This window comes from Chrysemys picta, chromosome 8 (assembly GCF_011386835.1).
Source record: "Chrysemys picta bellii isolate R12L10 chromosome 8, ASM1138683v2, whole genome shotgun sequence".
Lineage (NCBI taxonomy): Eukaryota > Metazoa > Chordata > Testudines > Emydidae > Chrysemys > Chrysemys picta.
Genome location: NC_088798.1, coordinates 65,639,229 through 65,660,888, shown reverse-complemented (window position 1 = coordinate 65,660,888; position 21,660 = coordinate 65,639,229). Strand labels below are relative to the sequence as shown.

At 49.9% G+C, this 21,660-nt stretch overlaps 2 protein-coding genes across 8 annotated transcripts in view; one reads left to right on the top strand and one right to left on the bottom strand.

Moving 5' to 3' along the window:
- LOC101942176 (myomegalin) overlaps positions 1 to 8,139 on the top strand; it is a 168,356-nt gene extending 160,217 nt beyond the window's left edge. Inside the window, exon 40 of the mRNA XM_065554716.1 lies at positions 8,042 to 8,139. Coding sequence (XP_065410788.1) covers positions 8,042 to 8,080 — 39 coding nt within the window. The 3' untranslated portion in view covers positions 8,081 to 8,139. The remainder of the gene's footprint in view (positions 1 to 8,041) is intronic.
- On the bottom strand, positions 25 to 20,741 carry PRKAB2 (protein kinase AMP-activated non-catalytic subunit beta 2). 7 transcript variants are annotated; one of them, XM_065554739.1, is made up of 9 exons: positions 20,549 to 20,684; positions 14,647 to 14,825; positions 13,625 to 13,791; positions 12,327 to 12,420; positions 10,302 to 10,422; positions 5,863 to 5,996; positions 4,989 to 5,057; positions 4,762 to 4,898; positions 25 to 3,031 (listed from the first exon to the last, which is right to left on the bottom strand). In XM_065554739.1, exons 2-8 carry the CDS (start codon positions 14,806 to 14,808, stop codon positions 4,797 to 4,799), a joined length of 849 nt encoding a protein of 282 aa, XP_065410811.1. In that variant the 5' UTR covers positions 14,809 to 14,825; positions 20,549 to 20,684; the 3' UTR covers positions 25 to 3,031; positions 4,762 to 4,796. The 7 variants fall into 7 exon arrangements, with proteins under 7 accessions (XP_065410811.1, XP_005311569.1, XP_065410812.1 ...); XM_005311512.5 differs by having other exon boundaries at positions 20,439 to 20,635; XM_065554740.1 differs by lacking the exon at positions 4,762 to 4,898.
- Positions 20,742 to 21,660: the final 919 nt, after the last annotated feature.

Here is a 21,660-nt window from a genome sequence, read left to right as displayed (position 1 = left end):
TGCAGACACAGATGAGGTCCCACCAACCTCTGTAACAAACTTTATTAGTCACATTGCTTGGGCCAAAGCCTTAGCCTGGCTTTACATCAAATCAGCAAGGGACCCTGGCACCTGTAGTGCCCCTCCTACCCCAAATCCAGGCCTCTACCCCCATCCCAGGACCAGCAGCAAGGAGCTGCCCTTGCCTCAGTGCTGACCCAGGGCACGTGAGAGCCCCCAGGTCCAAGAACCCCCTCACCACAGCCATTGTGTTCAGCAGTAAACAGCTGTGCGGGCTGTTAGTAGAAAGGGCTGGCTGAGGCTAACCTCACCCCCTACAGCATCACTAGCCCTGTGCATCTGCTGCAGCTCCCGTGGGAGAGCGCAGCCGTGAGCTACAGCACAGGCACCAACAGCAGAACCAGCAGGGCTTCCTGGGGCTTTTGCACCTGCTGCTTCTGCAGAGCAGGACAGGGACCAGTGGATGCCTTCAGCTCAATGCTGGGGATTCCACCAGCCCTGCGCAGCATGCAGGGAACTGAAGTGCAGCCCCAAACCATGCAGTACGCTGTGATCCACTCACTGCATTCCTTTGCTAGGCTACGGCCCTGGGCCAGGACAAGGGGCTCAGCTGCTTCCCCCTCATGGTAGGCTGAGCTCTCCTGGGTGTGTGACCCAAGCACCAGGAGACCTGCCCCTCTTCACCACCATGCTTCCAGGACCGGGGACTGAGGGGCTGGCACTGGGAGCTAGTGCCCAGCATGTCCTGGTCCAAGCCCTTTCCTTTAGCCGAGCCCCAATGCCTCGCTGCAGAGCCACACTCACCAGGCAGGCAGGTAAGTGGCCACAGCACCCAGACTGGAGGCTTTCTGCTTTAAGGCAGCAGTCCCATACTGCTTGGCAGCATTGCCTCAGCTTGGCCCTCTGCTCCCTGCAGCTGACAGGTGCTCACAGGGGTGGTTACCAGGGAGCAAGCTGACCCTCTGGCTCTTGGCCTGGTCTGAGGCAGCCGGCATCTCTCGTACATGCTAGAGGAAGCAGCCCTAACAACGGCAGGAGCCTCTGCTGTGCGTGTCATGCTAATAGCTCCAGCCAGGCCCTGCAGCACAGAAAGCAATAATAAATCCATAGCCTGGAGCCAGTGCCTGCCCTTCCCAGCACTGGAGCAGTGCCAGGCTGACCTGTCAGCGAGCCCTGAGTGCCAAGTCCTCCCCGCGCTAACAGGGGAAGATGACAGGGAAGAGGCAGCCGCCGCAGAAGGACTGGCTTGGCCCTGTCTCCTTTTCACCTCGAAGCAGAAGTTTCCCTCTTGGGCAGTGAGCACCCTGGTTTGACTGGGCTAGGCAGAAGCTGCTGCTGCTTGTCCAGCTTGGTCTCCCACCCAGGCAGCTGGCTGCTCAGCTCTGGGCATCTGCAGCCCTTCCAGGGTCCAGCGGAGCATGCACAGCCATGTTCATCTCGCCATCACACAAAGCAACCCCCGCCCCTGGAGGCACTCCAGCAGGACTAGGAGCCAGTGCTCTCCTTGTGACTGGTAAAGTGCAATTGCATACAATGGCAATGCCCCCTCCCCACCCGCCAGCTAAGAGCTGAACCTGGCAGAGGCTTAGCCCAAAGGGCTTGTGACAATGGCACTCACTAAACATTCCTCAGGACACGTGATCCAGGGAGGCTGTACTCAGCCACTAGTGCTCCCCCAGAAAGAAGGGCTGCAGAGCCAGTGAGCTCTGCGGAGCCCAGCCTGAGGCAATGGCAGAACCTTGCACTGAGGAGTGAGAGAAGGCTGCACTGGGACCCTGAAAGCTCTTAGCCAAGACAGAACCAGCCACTTCAGTGCAATGGGGCAGGAGACTGTTGGGATGACAGTGAGATCAGCTTCCAGGCCAAGAACCCCAGTGCATGTGAGAGCCCCCTGCACAGACAGAGCAGCCCTGGCAGCTGCTGGGTACACTAGCACTGCAGTTCTTCCCACAACATACCCAGACTGGTGAGAGCTGGTGCAAGGGCCACGGACGTGACAGGAGCCTTTCCCTTGCCCCCCACAGGCGCTGAAGCAGGCCGTCAGCAGGAGAGAGAGCAGGCAGGCTCCATGTGACAAACATCTCAGCAGCTCAGGCTCTTCCTCTCAGATGGGTAGGGGCGCTAATTGCTGCATCACAGCAGCAGTTCCTATGCTGCACTGGCCTGGGGAGGGCAACACAGAGCCATTCTGCTATGGCCTAAACCTGGGAAACTCCCACCTCTTGGCCCCACAGAAGTCAAGGCTCAGCGTTCTGGGGCCTAGGCCCACAGCTCGAGAGCTGAATGTTGGGGATGGCGATGCCTGAGGTGGGCAGGACAGTGTGTGTGTGGGGCGGCGGTTGGGTCTAACCCTCCAATGCAGGCGGGGGGGGGGGGGGGGAAGAGAGAGAGTGTGTGTGTCTCTCTCTCTCTCACCCTGGTCTCTGCTCAGGGGAGCCATGTGCACATTCCAGTCCCATTAGCTAAGTGCAGGGAGGTAAGAAGCCAGCCCAGGCCTGCAGAGCTCAGGTGCACACACACCCCTGCACTCTGCCCTGAAGCAGGCCATTCTAGAGGGCCTTGGCACGGGGTGCAAAGGGAGAGTGACATGGCTCTGCCCCACCGCAGGCAACCGCCGGAGGAACTGGCAGGCAGAGGGGCTGGGGAAGAGCTTCCGACAGCTCCTTCCCTGCTGTGACTCCCCCATGGGGAGCCAAGCTGGCAGGCAGTAGACCAAGCCAGGGAACTCAGAAAAGCCAGAGGACCCGACAGAGGTAGGGTACGAAAGGGTGAAATCAAATCTCACCAACAGAATACAGAGGGAATAGCTCAGACATCCAACAGGGCTGGGCTCATCCCCTTCCACCCCTGCCAGGTTCAGCTAGAGCCAACCACCAGTTGTTCTTAGGCCTGTGGCCCACTGCGTGCAGACAACATGGCATTCCTTGTGTGCGCTACGCGGCGAGACACACGATCAGATGGGCTTGTACAGCAGAGTGGTGACATACTTCTTCTTGTAGCGGTGAGTGGCACTGAGCACCATCACGCCGTCCTGCAAGAGAACACAGCAGAGTGCTAGTGGTGCAGATCATACATGCACCACGGCCCCAGGATACTTCCCAGTGCTGGGACAGTTACACTGATGTAGTAAGGAGAAGGGAGGGAGAGACAGCTCCTAGCCAAGATCTGAGACGAGGAGAGTCACTGAGACAGAGAACAGGGAGCTGTTGCTAGCACCAGCAGTTGCAGAGACTGCTCTTGTGCTGGCTGGACTGTGGGAAGGCAGAGAGAAAGGTCAGTGCTAGAGGAGCAGAGGAATCAGAGCGACACAAAGACAAGCAGAGACAAGTCCCCGGAGGTAAATTCCAAGCTAGATCCTGATGACCATGCAAGTTGGTTGTGGATGACAGAAGGGTCTGGTAGCAGTGCTCTGGGCGCAGCATCTGGTACTAAAGCTGTCCAAAGTTTTCCGACAAAAACGCCACGTCCTGGGAAAATGTCGATCAGCACAGCGAGTCTGGCTGAATCGGTTACCGATTTAACTAAACACAGGCAGGTCTCCCTACCCCACAGGGGATGCAAAGGCAGAGCGCCAGGCTGCTCTGCCTCCCCCCCACAAGCTCCGGTGAGGGTGGGACAGGCGAGACCCTCCCCTGAGAGCTGCCCAAAACGTTCTGTATTGGTTCACCCCAAATGGAGTCTCCGGAAATACCTTTTCTGACTGGCTCTGTTCAGCACATCCTGCACTTTGTGGTGGGGACTACAGGGTATCAATGGAAGTGACAGCGAAGCACAGCACCTGCAGGCTGCGATGAGCAGGGGCCAACAGGCAACTGGGACCAGTGGGACGGGCTGGGGAGTTCAGGAAGACAGTGGAGCCCACGTGAGTCTGAGCTGGGCAGGCAGGCAGAGCAGTGTTTGAAGCTGCGGCTCTTGCCCCAGAGAAGCGCTGTTCTCAGAGACATTAGTGAAAACATTCCCCAAGGCGAGCAGGGAGTGGTCAGGGCCTTCCAGCCCTTCCACCCAGAGCGATGGCAGAGCCCCCGGCACAGCTGCCTTGCCTCCTCCTAGCAACAGCAGCTAGGCCAGCCCACAGGGACAGACTTTGGGAAGCCAAAGCCGCATGCACCTCACCATCAATCCCAGAGGGAGCCTTGCAGCTTCCTGCTCTGTCTCAGTCACTCAGCTCTGGGCTGGCACCCTGCCTGTTTGCCAGTTTCTGTACTGCCACAGGGGTAGGGGATGGGGGGAGGGGGACGAGAGTGTCTGCCCATTAAACACGCCCATTAAATTAGCCTGTGAGATCACATTCCCTTCGGCTGGTGGGCAGATGCCAGCTACCCCAGAAGCGCCATAACTCAGGCTGCGATGAGATTTGTATGTAAGCGGGATTCAGACAGTTACACACTCTGAAAAGTGGATTTTAATAGGAAGGACAGAATAGAACAAGGTTAGAGGCCAATGTGGAATGAGGGAGCCAGGCTGGAACTGGACTAGGCAGTAGGCTAGGGAGACCCAGTGCCTCTCCAGCCCCCACAGTCCTATACCCTGATCCACCTTGAACCACTAAAGTTTGCCAGTGCCAACTGTTTCAGTGCCCCCTTGGCTCCCTCAACCAGGGGGCTTATTACAACAATCTGTAGCCCACTTAACCCCCTCTTTTTGTGCTCTGACTGCAGGGACATTAGCAGGCCACTCTACCTGGTATGGCCCCTTACAATATGTGCTACCTATGCTAAACAATCCGTTCCACCTTGCATTTAGCGGTGACGCTCAGAGTACCTTTCCCAGACCTGAAGAGGAGCTCTGGGGTATGTTTACACAGCAAAGACAAACCCGCGGCTGGCCCGTTGTAGCCAGCTCAGGCTGCGCATCCATTTCATTGCTGTGTAGACTTCCGGGCCACACATCACAACACCCTGTAGCAGAAAGGGAAAATCATAAAAGCAGTAGCCTCTTGTAGGCCCTCAGAGGTGAAGCAGGTACCTCACCGTGTGACCATCACTTACCTTAATGGAGAGTGCATAGAGGTGGTTGAGCATGACATGGTTGGGCTCCGGTAGAAGAGCTGGGTCACACTGGAACAAGGAGAAGGGTCAGTCTACAGAGGCAAATGGGAACTGGGAGCGGCAGCCACAGACAGGCTCTCCATGCGGAAACAACTCGCAAATGCCACCCCCGGCCCATTTTAGGGTGTGCACGGATCTCTCATTTCAGTGGACATTAGACTTATACTCTGGATTTTAGCCATGTTCTATTGTCTAGAGCAAGGATGGAGCCCAGGCTTTGCACCAGAGAGAGCAAGGAGCCAACACAGAGCAGAGGTACAGCCTGCTTTGACCAGCACACAGTGAGGGCTGTCTGCTTGGATCGAGATGGAGTATTGCAGCAGTTCTCAAACTGTGGGTCAGAACCCCAAAGTGAGTCGCAACCTCATTTTAACGAGGTCACCAGGGCTGGCATTAGACTTGCTGGGGCCCACGGCTAACGCCCGAGCCCCACCACCCTAGGTGGCGGGGCTCAGTTTACAGGCCCCCCACCTGGGGCTGAAGCCCTTGGGCTTTGCCCCCGCCCAGGGCAGCGGGGCTCAGGCAGGCTCAGGCTTCCGTCCCCCCTCCTGGGGCCGTGTAGTAATTTTTCTTGTCAGAAGGTGGTTGCGGTGCAATGAAGTTTGAGAACCCCTGGAGTACTGCATGCTGAGATCCATGATGTCCTCAGGCCATACAGTTAGGAGGACTGCAGCAGGACATGTTGTAGAACTCTGTGGGGCACCCTCTGGCCACCTTTGCTCTTACTGCAGAGCCTCTTAGCGCTCAGCCCAAACTCCCCTGCTTGCTCCACACCCAGCTATGAACTCACTCACAGGGAGAGGCTGCTACTCACAGAGATGTTGGTGTCCTTGTTGAGAATGACTTGGAGGAGATGAGGAGGGAGGATGGGTGGAGATTTGAAGCGCTCCTCCGGTCGATACACATACATTTCCTGGCCATAGAGTCCTGGCGGGGAGCTAGACAGGTCTACAAAACACCAAGGAGATGTGAAGGGAAGTGTCAGAAGCTTCATCACTTGAGATGAGTTTAAGTAAGTCTGGACAAAGCTCTAGTGACATCCCCTAAGAACTCCATGAATGGACTAGAGGGACCCAGCAGGGTCTTTCTAGCACTGGCTTCTTTAATTAACTCTGGATTGGCACTGGGCTGCAAGTCCAAGAGAGCAGATGTGTGCAACAGAATGTGTCAGTTCCATGGCCTAGGCAACACCTTCTGCAAGCAGTGGCTTCCAAAGGGGATACATTTAGGTGCCAGGACCATACTAAGGGGTTGTCACTTCCTGCACTGAAGGGGTTATTTGAGAGTCAAACTGCACTGTCTTATTTCCCACTCAAGCACAAGCCTCTGTATAGAACAGTGTTTTTCAAATCGTGGGTCGCAACCCACTACTGGGTCACGGCATGTAAGGTGCTGGGTTGACTTGCTCTGGGTCAGCATCATTGACCAGGACATTAAAAGTCCCATCGGCGGTGCTGCCCAGCTGAGGCAGGCTAGTGGCTACCTTTTCCAACACCGCGCTGTGCCCCGGAAGTGGCGAGCAGCGGGTCCGGCTTCTAGGTAGGGGGCGCTACGGGGCTCTGCACACTGCCCCTGCCCTGAGCACCAGCTCAGCACTCCCATTGGATGGGAGTGCGGGGGAGGGGGAGGTGCCTGTGGGTGAGAGTCGCACCTCTGCCTAGGAGTCAGACCTGCTGCTGGCTGCTTCCAGGGTGCAGCGCAGTCCACGGTGCCAGGACAGGCGGGAAGCCTCTCTTAGCACCCGCGTTGCGCCACTGACTGGGACCCGCCAGTGGCAAGTCCGCGCCTCAACACCATGCCTCAATCCCCTGCCCCAGCCCTGAGCCCCCCCCAAACCCGGAAGCCCTTCCTGCACCCCAAGCCCCTCATCTCTGGCCCCATCCCAGAGCCTGCACCCCCAGTCCAGAGCCCTGAGCCCCTCCCAAACCCCTCATCCCCAGCTCCGTTGGGTCGCGGGCATCAACAATTTTCTTCAGCTGAATCCCCAGGAAAAAAGTTTAAAAACCACTGCTGTATAAGATGCATCATCAGCAGCAGAGGGGCTTCTCAAATGATCTACATGATTCGCTGCTACAGGACTCCCTGACGCAGGACTGAACTACCAGTCAGCGATTCCAGGTCAACCTAGCACAGCTGGCATCTGGAGAGGTAACCTAGTGATCTTTGCTGCAACGTGAGCAGAAAGAAAATGGGAGGTTTTCTACACAGGTTACTACTAGAACAATCAACTCTGATACTAAACTAGCCAGTTGCTTGCACAATGGAAGCTTCTGGTCCCAGCAGGCTATAAGATGTATAGATGTCAAATATGCCTTGAATATATATTGATAATAGGTTATTACAGCCCTCTCTCTGCTTACCTAACTAGGAAGCAATCACCTTATTCTCCCTCGTCTCCACAGCGACCAGGATTACCACCATGCACCCCTATGCACATCCCAAACTGGAGCCTCCTCATGGAGCAATAGAGCATGGGAATCAATACGCACACCACCACAGGGGCACAGCTCGTTGGGAGCGTCAATCAAACTAAAGGTTGAATTGCACAGTTCCCAGGAAAGGAGAGTTCCTAGACAGGAAATTCTCATGATTTGCATGTGGTGGTAATTCCCATCTAATTGGAAATTAAGAACCGGAGAGGAGTGTAGAACATAAATTGAAATCACCTAGGAAGCTTGTGACCAAAAAAGTAGATAGCAACTCACCACGGTGTAACTTTGGAATATTAAAAGAAATCGCTTAAGGAAGGAGAAATTCCAGTTAACGGTCTGGGTTAGTACAGAAATGCACTATTTGAAACGAATCAAACATAAAGAGCCTCCGATAAGAAAGAGATTGAAGATATTTGTTATACATAGACACCATCTACTGGATACCAACAGAGGCAGAGAAACCAAGAGCTGAAACTGGAGCGCAAAGACTGGTCCGTATAGCTAAGTACCGGTAATGGACCTCCTTCAAAGTCATCCTAATTACCTTTTGTCCCCCCCCAGGAAATCCCAATCTGTCAAAGAGGCCATGAAATTGTATAAAAGAGCCTTGGGTCCTGATTCTGTCATCTCAGATCTGCTTCGGCTTCATCAGGGGAAGTTCCAGTCGCAAGACTGAGGTCCCAGTTATGCGGGTACGCCCTGAATATGAGATTTGGACATTGGACTATAACCTATGGACTATTTCTAAAAGAACTCTTTGCAACTATGAAGCTCACCATCTCTGCTATGAATCTGCACCTCAATGAATTGAACTAATGTCTGTATGTATGTTGATCTTTTAACCATACTCTCTCTCTTGTTTTTTAATAAATTTTAGTTTAGTTAATAGGAATTGGCTGTAGTGTGTATTTGGGTAAGATTTGGAATATTCAATAACCTAGGGGGTAATGTGTCCGATCCTTTGGGATTGGTAGAACCTTTTCTTTTATATGATGAAATAAGATTTACAGAAATTTTCATCATATTTGACGTGGGCACCTGGATGGAGACTTGAGGCTGGATCACTTTAAGGGAACTGTGTTGTTTGGACTTCTGAGTAACCGGTAAGGTAATAAAGAAGCTGTTTTATGCTAGCTTGGTAAATCTAAGTATTGGAATATCTGCCAGCTTTTGGGGGTTTGGCTGCCCCATATTTTACAGTTCACCCTAATTGAGTGTCGATAGCTGGCCCCCACTAGGACCCCGGTCAGAGTACCCAAAGCTTGCTGTACCCTGTAGACAGTTTCCCCCACCCCGCTCTCCAGGGTTACAGGACAAACAGTTGACTAAACCTACAAAGAAGCTGCAGAATCCAGAAGTGCTACGGACACTCGGACAAGCAGAATGGAAAAGTCTCCCCCGATCCCAGGATTACAGACTAAGAAGTCATGATGTTGTATTTCAGGGATTGTATTTCTTTCTGGTCATTAGCATAAAAACACAGTTACTTTGTTGCCACACTCTTTTTAGTGAGACCTCAAGTAACTATATTTTGGCATTTAACTAATGTTTTATGTATATTCTCCTTTGTCAACTCCACAAATTGGCCTAAGAGACTTAAAACAATTTAAGCAATTGTTCTTGATATTTTGAACTAGTACCCCTCATACCAAACAATTCCAATAGCAGTGACCACAGTGTGCCCTAGCACTAGTGCACCCTTACTCCTTGGAGAAGTCCCAGAAGCATGATCATGTATTACAGGGACTAAAGAATTGATAACTGATGATTGTCAGTAAACGTAAGAAGAAATCTTGGTGATTTGTATTGTTCCTTGGTATAGCTGCAGGCCCTCACACTGGTTTATGTTAATTACATGACAGCATGTGTATTTTGTGTTCAGTACATGCCTAAATTATTGCTTGTATCTACAGTTGGTTGATAAACTATTGATTATCCATTTATGTGGTTCTGGGTGAATTAGTAAACTGTCCAAGGTAAAAGTGATAAAATTAGTAAACCAGTGCTCCCGGGACTCATTAAAAAGATGTTATCCTAATTAAATTCCATTCCAACACTGGCTAGAACGCTTAAAATCGGCAAATCTAGCGTGTTAGATTTCAGTTTTAAAAAACTCTGGCACCTCAGCACCTTCACACAACTGACCCCCATTCACACTTACAAGGCTCAGATCAGACAACTAAATCACTCACACTTACAAGGCACTCAGACAGCAAGCTCTTCAGAGAGGGGACATTAGTGTGTGCATTGCACAGCATTGGGTCCTTCGGCAATGGTGCAATATAACAACAAACACTACTCCTCGCAGCTGTGTGTCAGGCACCCGCCCAGCTGTCATAGAATCATAGAATATCAGAGTTGGAAGGGACCTCAAGAGGTCATCTAGTCCAACCCCCTGCTCAAAGCAGGACCAATTCCCAACTAAATCATCCCAGCGAGGGTTTTGTCAAGCCGGGCCTTAAAAACCTCCAAGGAAGGAGATTCCACCACCTCCCTAGGTAACGCATTCCAGTGTTTCACCACCCTCCTAGTGAAACAGTTTTTCCTGATATCCAACCTGGACCTCCCCCACTGCAACTTGAGACCATTGCTCCTTGTTCTGTCATCTGCCACCACTGAACAGCCGAGCTCCATCCTCTTTGGAACCCCCCTTCAGGTAGTTGAAGGCTGCTATCAAATCTGTCAGCTGGAGTTCCAACTCAAGGGGCTCATTCCCTTCAGTGCAATCAGTGTCATAGGAGCTTTGAGCAAGTCTCGAAGGAGGAAAGGGGCACGTGTCACAGTCAATGTCAGCAAGCACTGAGAGCCATGAGAAATGTACCTCGACATGAAGTCTCTGAGCTCTCCAGAGAATCCACCTTTAATGCATCAAATACTTCGAAGTCAGACTTCTTGACGTGAATCAGATTGTTAATGGTGCCCATTTGGCTGGTGACCACAGGCTGAAATGAAAAGTGAAGACAGTGATCTACCTACATCCTCTTCCCACTCACACAATCACACTCACAGGGCTTGGCTACACTTGCAAGTTAGAGTGCATTAAAGGAGCCCCGGACACCTTAACTCCTGAGGTGTCCACACTGGCAAGGCATGTAGAGCACCTGAAACCTGCAGCTGGAGTGCTCCTGGTAATCCACCTCCACAAGACGCATAAAGCTTTCTGCGCCCCCACTGAAATGCCCAGTTGTCAGTGTGGACAAGGTGTTGTATTACTGCGCTGTGACTGGCCTCTGGAAAGTCCCATAATCCCCTGAAGTCAAGTGGCCACTCTTCTCATTGTTTTGCAATCGGCTGCAGGCATGCGGATATCCCCTTTCAAAGCTCCATTTTTGACAGCCTGCATGCTTATCTGCTCCAGGACAAAGCAAACCATTAAGTGGAAAGCTGCTGTTGTGAGTGAGTGTGTGTGTGTGTGGGGAGGGCGTGCTGCTGTCTGAATTTACAAGATAGCATGCTGACATGCTCTCTGCCCCCAAAACACACTGTCTCTTCCCCCACATATACACAACACGCTCCCTGTCACACTCCACCCTCCCGCATTTGAAAAGCACGTTGCAGCCACTTGCACACTGGGATAGCTACCACAATGCACTGCTCTTTGTGGCATTGCAAGAGCTGCTAATGTGGCCACGCCATTGTGCTTGCAGCTGACAGTGTAAACACACAGCTGCATTTTCCCTGCTGCGGTCTCCGAAGACTGGTTTAACTCCCAGCGCTCTACATTCGCAAGTGTAGCCAAGCCCACGCTTTTCCCAGCCCTCTCTCCCCCACCTGCACATGGACAATCACACATCTCCATTTATCTATCCCCCTGCTACAGTAGCACATACATCACCCATCTGTGTGTCAAGCCAAGAGGCAGAGGTAGAGCAGATAAGCCACAAGAGCTGCCTAAGGCTCAAGAGACACTATGTTGAAGAATGCCCTGCTAGCCTCCAGGATACAGAAGTTTCAGACTCTTATCTGAACACGGGCTCACAGGCATGCCTCATTAGCATTTTCTCACTGTTCACGCCCATTTGCTTGCCAAAAATTGAGAGTAATTGGAAATCTATGCAACTCCACCCCCACACTGTGCTTTAATAATCCTCTTCTGTAGGCCCATCCTCCTACCAGCAGATAACTAGATTACTATCTTATCACATTGCCCCTTTATCAGCTGCAGGCATCACCTCTGAGCAGGAGATTAAGGGAACCAGATGCCCTAATCTGGCTGGTTATACTGAAACTGGCTTAAAGGAATTCTGGTCCCCAGCTGCCCCTTTTAACACTGTTGTGGGTCACCAGATGATGTTCTAAGTAGGATTACATGGTCTGTTTGAGCATAGAGCTAGGCCCCAGAAGGAATAAGTCAGTGGAACCACCAATCCCTTCCTGCTCTCTGCACCTCCAACCCAGGCAATGTTAAAGAAAAATGCCTTTATTTTAATTTCAAACCTAGACTGCTGCATGAGGGAGTCAAGGCCATGGGGAGGAATCTGCTGTAAAGTTAGTCCTGGGAAGCAAGGGCCTGGGACATAGAATCAAGCGATGGATGCAGAGAGGCTCTAAAAGCTATTCCATTAGCTACATGCACAGAAATGCTTATGGGGTGAAACAGCCTCAACATGTTACCAGAGTATAGAGAGGGGCAATCAGTGCCGCACCAATCAAAGCAGGGTGAGGGCTGCTGGTGCTGTACAATCATAGCCAAGGGAAGAAAATGTTACATGAGAAGCAGGGAGGAGAGGCTGAACCAGCCTAGGGCATGGGGTGCACACTGCATTTCCGCAGTGCTGAGGCAGCATACTGAGCCGAAGAAGAGCACTCACTGAGTCTCTGAGGAGAGAAAACAGCTGAGAGTTACCTCGGAAGGGTCATGAACCCACTGGCCATCCACAAAAAACTTGTATTGGTGCTCGCCCTCGGGCAGGTCCAGAATAGCAACAAAGTCATTGTGGCTGAAAGGAGAGAGAGGAGAACAGGACACAGTGTCGTTACAGAAATAGCACCGCAGAGGTTGCTCTTCCTCAGGGTCACCGGTCACACCAGTCCTAGATAGTTCGAGCCTGAGCCTAGTGCCTGAGCTCAGCTCACGCAGTACTGCTTTGGAGAGCACAGACAGAATTCCTGCAATTCAAAGACAGTGGCTCTCAACCTTTCCAGACTACTGTATCCCTTTCAGGAGTCTGATTTTCCTTGAGTACCCTCAAGTTTCACCTCACTTAAAAATGACTTGCTTACAAAAACCAGACATCAAAATACACAAGTGTCACATCACACTGTTACTGAAAAATTGCTTACATTCTCAGTTTTACATAGAATTATAAAATAAATAAATTGGAATATAAATATTGTACTTACATTTCTGTGTATAGTATATAGCAGTAGAAAGAAGTCATTGTCCGTATGAAATTTTAGTTTGCACTGACTTCACTATAGTGCTTTTTACGTAGCCTATTGTGAAACTAGACAAATATCTACATGAGTTGATGTACCCCCTGGAAGACCTCTGCATACCCTCAGGGGTATGTGTACCCCTGGTTGAGAACCACTGTGTTAAGAGACACTCCGCATCGAGAGACATCTCAACCCATCACAGACCAGTCCTACCCCACTCTCTCTCACTCACACACACCCCTGTCCCATGCTATCCCTGTACATTCACACACAACCTGAACCAACACCACACACTGGACTGCCACAAGCAGTCCCATAATTCCACTGGCAGATATGCTTGGAAGGATCCATATTTAAGGATCTGTAGTTCCATGTTGACACCAAAATCACCTGCTCAGATTAGTATAGAACTGGGAAAGTTAGCTTATTTTTGTTACCAAGACTAAGCCCTTGAATTAACTGAACTGATGTATTACTTCTTGAAGATAACGTCTCAAGAGTTCAGTTTTTGACACTGTAGACGTTATTACCAACTTTATTTCACTTGCTGTAATTTTGTTGTTTTTCAAAGCTATTTTGGCTAATAAAACCATAATAATTCACCAGTCCGTACTTCAACTAAGGAACACAGACCCAAAGAACAGTGAGAAATCTAGTAGAGGGAACTGGTTAAATAAATTATTTAACCAATGTGTTTTATATCACCCCTCTTCCTCAAGTTATTGTGACTTGCATATGCAAAGGCTTCCTAGAGAGAGGAAATACCTTTTGATGAGTGGGATCTTGGCACTCCAGTTGTTGAAAGACCCAGAGATGAAGACCTCCTTGCCTCCATCAGCCCAGCGTATGACAGTGGGACGAGCCTGCTGTGAAGGCTTTACTGACTCTTCCAGATCATGCTGCCATGACATAAACTCCTTCTCCCCAGCAAGCTGCATGAAGAAAACAAGAGCCATCCTACAGCCTAGCTAACATGCAGATACAGCAGGGATCAGGGCTGGCTCTCCAATCACACTGTTCTTCCATAGCCCTTCAGCACACATCAGAGCAGGAGCAGCACAGATTTTCCAGCTCCACAATGCACCACAGATTACCCAATTGTTGTCCACCCACTGCCCCCCTGGCATCTACTCCAGTGCTTTGACTTCCTCTCCACTACGCTCCTCCTCTTCATTGCCCTCACCAACAATCTCTGTGTCCAAGTCACAAGACCCCTTTGCCACATCATGGAGCTAGGCAATTACACAGCTCTCCTTGCTATAGTATCCAAATGCCTCTATTCTCACCTTCCTTGATCTATGCACTACCTTCAATATGAGGATGACTCCCTTCTGCCCTAGACTCTGGAGTCTAAGATGCAGAACTGTAGCTGGCATTACATTATTATTGCTCCACTTCAGACAATGGAGCTAAGAAAATTTACGCCAGCTGAGGATGTGCCCGAGTCATTTCCTAGTTTCTCTGTCCAAGCCAAATGACAGCCTTTGCGTTGTGTCCTCTTCTCACTCCATTCTCTGGACTTTCTTCTAAATGGGCCCCTTTTCCTGATACCCTTTGACTAGGGGTGTTCTGTACACACTGTATCACTCCTAGGCACTGACTGTAGTGGGGTGTATTGTACAAACAGTAGGGTAATTAGGCACTTCCAAATTAAAAAAAAAAACCCCACAAATGTCTGACTCAGATCTGCTAGAAAATGAGCTCAGCAAAGCTGCCAATATGGTGACCTGCATCATTGGTTATGATCCTGCAAGGATGGGGAATGGGATAGAGAGGCCAGCCCATACCTTGGAGTCAAGGGTGCTGAAAACATTGGGGTCATCAGTGCTGCCCACCATGATCTTGTGGGGATGATCCTTCGTGGAATGGGTGCTACTGGCTCCATCGGAGCGGTGAGATTTGGAGCCATGGCGTTCCCCAGACAATCGATCACTGGTGGTGTTTCCCATGGTAGCTCTGCACCTGACTGAAGGAGAGGGAAGAAAACACAATGCCCCAGTGCCCACTACACACCCACAGGTGGGAAGGGAGATCTCTTGGTTTTCCAACCCCCCAATGTCAGCGTAGATTGATTTCAATCCATCATTTAAGTTTTTCAAGCAACAAGACACCTCTGCCTAATGAATGCACGACGGTTAGTGGAATTTCCAGCCAGCATGCTATTTGCATTAATTGAAAATAATTATGTACCACACCCAACAGAGATGTATTTTTAGAGCATCTTTCACCCTGAAGGATTCCAAAGGGCTTTGCAGAGCACACAAGAAACCCTACACCCAGCAAGAAAACACAGCCACCCAGAGTGAAGGTGGCAGCCGTTTGACAGCCCCTAGCAACACTTCTCGTTATAAACTGTTGTGCAGGGAAGAAGAATCCTGTGCCTAATTGAAATGACAGGGAGACTTTAAGGAGACAGAATGGAATTACCCAAGATGGAATTTGGCCAGGGCACTGGAGCTAACTATGAGAAGCTTTACTATAAAAGGATGGGGATGCTGCTACAGAATGGGCATTTACTAATCATTTACCAGTCAGACCAAGGTCAGTTTCAGGACAGGAGCTGAACCACAGCAAAAGTCTGTTTGCTGTGGTCATAATAAATGTAGCAGAAGCACTGAATGGTCAGAAGTCTCTAGCTAGCCATCTAGATACAATTTGTTAAAGTGGGAAACCTGATTCTGGTTGCAACAGCCTCTTCTGCAGGCGGATATTGGCCTGTGTTATTCACGGAGGTAAATTAATTCAAATGTGAGACCCCTACTTAGAAGAAATAAAATAGAAAGGATTGGCTATATTGTTCCAAGCAATGGACCAAAAAAAAAAAAAAAGACAGAACACATTGTGACGCTCTGTACCTCAGGGGAACACCTTGCACCCCCATGTTCATCTTTATAATATGATTGTGTGGTATCCAGTGCAAAGTTTGTCATGTCGGGTGTCTTTGGAAGGCTCATAATGCATTGAGCATTGTTGTTCTAGTAATGTTATAGGTTGTAATTTCATGTATGTAGTTAAGAGGCTGAAAATGTGTTTTCATGGCTTAAAACAAGCCCAGGCAAAAACTCTCCAGGCACAGAGGGGCAGTTCACACTTCATCAAGACAAACCCAGCCCAGCCTCACAGGAACAAAGGACACTGGCCTAGGCAGCAACAAAGGATCTGTTGGACTCTTGAGTGAGTCACCCTCCTTCCCTTAAAAAGAACAGGAGTACTTGTGGCACCTTAGAGACTAACAAATTTATTAGAGCATAAGCTTTCGTGGACTACAGCCCACTTCTTCGGATGCATCCGAAGAAGTGGGCTGTAGTCCACGAAAGCTTATGCTCTAATAAATTTGTTAGTCTCTAAGGTGCCACAAGTACTCCTGTTCTTTTTGCGGATATAGACTAACACAGCTGCTACTCTGAAACCTCCTTCCCTTGGTCAGTTTGGAACTAACATGAGATAATGCTCACCTGACCCTGAAGGGGGGGGGGGGCGCAAAGTCAAGAGGAAAGAAAGAACATGATAAAACGAAGAGACGCTTGCCATGCTCTCTCTCTTTCACCTCCATCTACAGACATTACCACCAAGCAACTGAAACGCTTACCAAAGGGGAGAGCCTGGCTGAAGGGCAACCAGCCAGCTTGTTAAGATCAGCTAAGAATGTGTTTTGCTTTTATTTCATTTGACCAAATCTGACTTCTTGTGCTTTGACTTATAATCACTTAAAATCTATCTTTTGTAGTTATGATAAATTTAGAGGGGGCGGGGGGGTAAGCTCCCTTTTATGGACAGCCAGCCAGCTAGCTATAAAATCCTTCTTAGTAGCTGTTCTCTACTTGCTTTATCTGTAAAAGGTTAAGTCTCACTGCTATGCATAGGTAAAAGGAAGTGAGTGGGCACCTGACCAAAAGAGCCAATGGGAAGGCTAAAACTTTTTTAAAATTGAGAAAAAGCTTCCCCTTTGTCTGTCTGTGGTTGTTCTCCTGGGGAGAAGGGGACAGGGCAGCAGTTATGTTGTAAGAAGCTTGTGCCAGGTATGAAAACCCACCAGTATCGTACCTAGAAACTACTCATTTGAAATCCCAGATATGTAAATAGATCAGGAAAGGTCTAGGAAGACGCTATTAGGTTTCTCTCTTATTTCTTTATGGCTTGTGGATTCCTCTGTGCTAACCCCAGGTGCTTTTGTTTTGCTTGTAACGTTTAAGCTGGACCTCAAGAAAGCTATTCTTGGTGCTTAATTCTTGTATTTGCTCTTTTTTAAATCTAGCAATAGTCTGAGTTCTCAGATTTATTTATTTATTTTTAAATAAAATTTACCTTTTTTAAGAACAGAATTGGATTTGTGTGTCCTAAGAGGTTTGTGCACATATTGTTTAATTAGCTGGTGGCAACAGCTGATTTCCTTTCTTTCTTAGCTCTTCCCAGGGGGTGGGGAAGGGCTTGAGGGTACCCCACAGGAAGGAATTCCCAAGTGCGCCTTCCTGGGCTTTGAAAGGGGTTCTGCACTTGGGTGATGGCAGCATTTACCAATCCAATGTCAGAGAAAAACTGTAACCTTGGGAGTTTAATACAAGCCTGGAGTAGCCAGTATTAGTTTTTAGAATCCTTGTGGGCCCCCACCTTCTGCACTCAAAGTGCCAGAGTGGGGAATCAGCCTTGACAGTAGTTAATAAATTTGTTTGTTTATTTTACCTGAAGCAGTGCATTTGGGTTGAAGCATGTCAGAGACACCCCTTGGGATAACAAACCTTTGTTAAATTGACCAACTCATATAAGCTTGCAGCATTCAGTAGGCATAACTGGACACTGCAAGACAGAGGTTCCTGGGGTTGTGTCTGGAACTGGAGATTTTGGCTAGTGTCATTCGGTTGCACAATCCAAGCAGCGGTTGGCCAAAAATGCTCACTCACATAGCTGGGAGCAGCTTACGTGCTAGAGGCTGTGCATGAACAGCCTGGGAGTGAGGGTTCTCACAGCGGAGCAGGGTAAGGATGGCTCCCAGAGTCGAGGATTGGAGTGATTTAGCAGATTACCGGTCCAGATAACACCACAGGAATGTCTCATACATCTTCTTGTAAGAAGCACAGCAGGCTCAGAAAGTTGCACAGATCTCTTCTGTTCTCTCACATTTATCACACAGATTCCCAACAGCTATTTACTACAGAATTTTTGTTTTACCTAGTTAATTTTACAGTGCCATTCACATGCCTTGAGTTCTACTATGCTGACAATCACAGACCTGCAGAGCAAGTCATGGGGACAGCAAGCAAGGAATATTATTATTGGTGTTACTGTAGTGAATAGCTGCTTTCCCCCCCAAAATTAAAATCTTCACTATCTGGAGAGAGCTTTGCATAAAAGAAAGTTACACATTGACACTGGAGTTTGAAGAGAGGCTACATTTAAGTTGTTAGGGAAAACTATCTTAAAAAAAAAATCTTTACAAAGCAAAGCAAAGCAAAAAACTCCCAGACAATTTACTATGTAGTGTTATAGAAAGTGACAAGTTACAGAAAAACACTGATACTATTTATTATCATCTTTAAGAGACTTAGCTGGGTCACCGTACAGAGCAAGTAAATTGTGTTACCTACATAGCTGGTAAACAACAATTACATGACTTGATGTAACAAACAATAACCTATAAACAAGCAGCAGTGAGAGAATGAAGACTTGTAGTCAAACACAAGTCAAGACAATTCAGGGACAAGCAGCTGTAATAGGATATTGTACACAGAAACAATATGCACTGGCCATGTTCCAGCATCCTAGGAGCATGCCACTTGGACATTAAAAGCTTTGTAATATCAAAGTGAGAGTTAAAGGGGGGGAACAAACCAAAAAGCCAATCAATTAATTGCAATTTAGGGAGAAATTCTAGTCTCTCCAGGATTAAGACTGAAGCAAGTCTTCCACCAAACTAGATTTTGATAGTAACTTTGCCAAATCTATCTAATCTACTGGAAATTTCACATGAATTAATTTATAGGAAGGCAGAATTTTTCAGGAAATACAGGGTCCAAGATGGAAATGTTTTGGAGATATGCAGAGTCAAAAAAAATAAAACCGTTCAGATTAGTAAAGCCACATTTGTTCTAATAGTCTGTCCAACCCTTCTTTGTTATTAATAGTCTCTACAACAACTGCCTCCAGCCTGTTTTGGTGAGGACTATTTAGTTCTCAAGTGCTGTTTTCAGGTATTTACAGTATAAGGATATTTCTTGGTGTTCTGAACACATACCAACTTCAGGGATCTAGGAAGCATACGTAGCCCTGACTTGCACGTTATAAAGCTCACAAAGAGGACAAGCCTGTGCAAGAGTTCCTGATTCTATTTCCACCTCTTCCCCTGACTAGTCCTAATACTATTTATCCTTATGTACCACTTTATAAACACTTTTTATTTAGGACTCACAATAGTGCCCAGAAGTAGATAAATGAATCTTCTATAGAGCACCAGTTGCTGTGTTAAATATAAAGGTTCACTACCATGACCCACAATTACCAGACAGGGATGACTCAGAAAGCTTAAGGCCAACATTTCCAGACATATCAACTGCGGCCTTGTCTACACTAGAAAGGGTTTGCTAGTATTACTATAGACGTACAGTTATACTGGCCAGCCCTCCTAGGGCAGTTTATCCTAGCAAGAGTTCTTTTGTTGCTATAGTTTATAGTGATTCCTCAAATGAAACATGCTATACTTTCAAAAGGACTTTTTAGCCTCTATAACTGCATCTAGTCAAGGCTTTTGCCAGCATAACTATATCAGCAAAACAAAACAAAACCACCACACCCCTGACTGACACAGCTATGCCAACAAAACTTTGAAGGCCTAAGTTTGGGTTCCTAATTTGAAACATGGCTGCATTCTCAGATACTGAGCACCTGCAGCTCCCAGAGACATCTGTGCAAGTGCAGCACTTCTGATAGTCGGGCTCAAGGTATCGCATTTTGAGCACCCAAAAGTAGCAGGAGGTGGTTGCAGCACTGTCCTGCCCCATGCACACATTTGCCTGCCCCTTTATCCTCTATAGATGGAGGAGCTTCCTTCCATTTACCTGCTTATACAACCCCCATCACACTGGTATCTAAGCAGCACAAGCACTCAGGAGACCTGGGTTCAAGTTGCAATTCTGCCAAAGGCCTGCTGGGTGACCTTGAGCAAGTCGCCTCCCCACTCTTTGCCTCAGTTTCCCCATCTGTAAAAGCTACTGACCACTTTTGTAAAGTGCTTTGAGGTGATGAAGAATGCTACATAAAGGCTAGGAATTGTTATTAATGAGCTTATCCCCCTGTGAGATGAGGAAAGGTAATTGCAGGTAGGGCATGGAGGCCCAAAGAGACTGAAGGACGCCCCAGATCATACACCCAGTCTGTACTAGAGCAGGGAATTGATTCTTATCATATCCCAGGTCAGTGCTTCATCAACCAAGCCAACCTCCCTCCTCCAGGCCTGGCCACCAGGGAGGTGAGGGGCGGCTCCCCCACCTGGGGGTAAGGAACTAATGCACCTGTCTGCAATGTGACACCCGGGGGCCTGTTCCCACCCCACCAACATGGGGAGGGCAGGCGGGGCTCTTCCACCTACCCCCGGGCACAGCAGCTTCACAGTCGCCCGCTAACGCCAACGGGGCGCCGGCCCGGCCCCAGGCTCCGCGGCCGCCGCAGACACCCCCAGGGACCCAGTTCCCCCACTACCTGGCCTCGGCCTCGGCCTCCGCCTCTCTCCTCTAAAATGGCGAGATGCCCCCGAGCCGGCGACAGCCGGCAGCCACTCTATGGCCTGGCTGGGAGACGCTCTGTCCAACTCCTCTATGGTCGGGGAGGAAGCGCGGCTCGGCTCTACGCCGATAACCTTGGGCCCCCGCCCGCTTCTTGGAACGGACGCTCTATCTGCGCGGGCGGGTCATCTCTATGGCTCTATGAGGGCGGGGAGAGCAGGGCGTGACGGTACACCCCCGACCCCCGACCCCCTCCGGGGCGGTCTGGGCTACAGCCCTAGGGCGGCGCTGGAGGAGAAAGACTTTCGTAGGCCGCCCCTCGGGGCAGCCGCCATCTTCTTTGAGGCTTCAGTCACATTGCAAACCCTGGCAGATGGCAGCCATCTTTACTAGGGCGGGGGCGGCCGCCATGTACCTCGGAGACGCTCGCGGGAAAGGGCGGCCCTCTTAACCGAGGGCAACTTGGCTTCACCCCTATTGAAAATAATGGGTGAGGTGACTAACGAGCGAGAGCGGCCATTGCGGTTAAGGGAAGAGTCTGGCATTCAGGTCAGGGCGCTGCGGTCCAGGTGTGAGGGCGCAGACTCCCTGTCCGCACCCGCACTGACCTGCTCCCTCAGGGCTGCCCTGGAATTACCAGCCCGGCTCTCAGTACAGCCGGGGAACGGTGTTTCTCTGGCCGATTGGCTAGGGTTACCATATCTATTAAATAAAAAAAGAGGACCCTCCACGGGGCCCTGGCCCCGCCCCTTTCCCCACCCTAACTCCGCCCCCTCCTCCCTCCCACTCCCAGCCACAGGGAAAGGGCTGCTTGAGCGCTACCGGCTTCACAGTTTGCCGGGCAGCCCCGAGACCCTGCGCCCCCGGCTGGCGCTTCCCCAGCGCAGCTGGAGCCCGGGAGGGGAAGCGCCCAGCCGGGGGCGCAGGGTCTGGGGGCTGCCCGGCAAACCGTGAAGCCGGTAGCGCTTGGGCTTCGGGCAGCCCCCTTGCCTCTGGACCCTGCGCCCCCAGCTGGGCACTTCCCCTCCCGGGCTCTGGCGGTGCAGGGTCCGGAGGCATGGGGGCTGCCCGAAGCCGGTAGCGCTCGGG

Excerpts from the sequence above, each read along its gene's own strand:
- PRKAB2 (XM_005311511.5), bottom strand. The coding sequence starts at position 14,808 with ATGGGAAACACCACCAGTGATCGATTGTCTGGGGAACGCCATGGCTCC. Across the intron at positions 5,997-10,301 it reads CTCAGAGACTTCATGTCGAG|ACCTGTCTAGCTCCCCGCCA; the intron begins GTACATTTCTCA and ends GGTGTTTTGTAG. Across the intron at positions 4,899-4,988 it reads TCTATGCACTCTCCATTAAG|GGTGTTGTGATGTGTGGCCC; the intron begins GTAAGTGATGGT and ends TTTCTGCTACAG.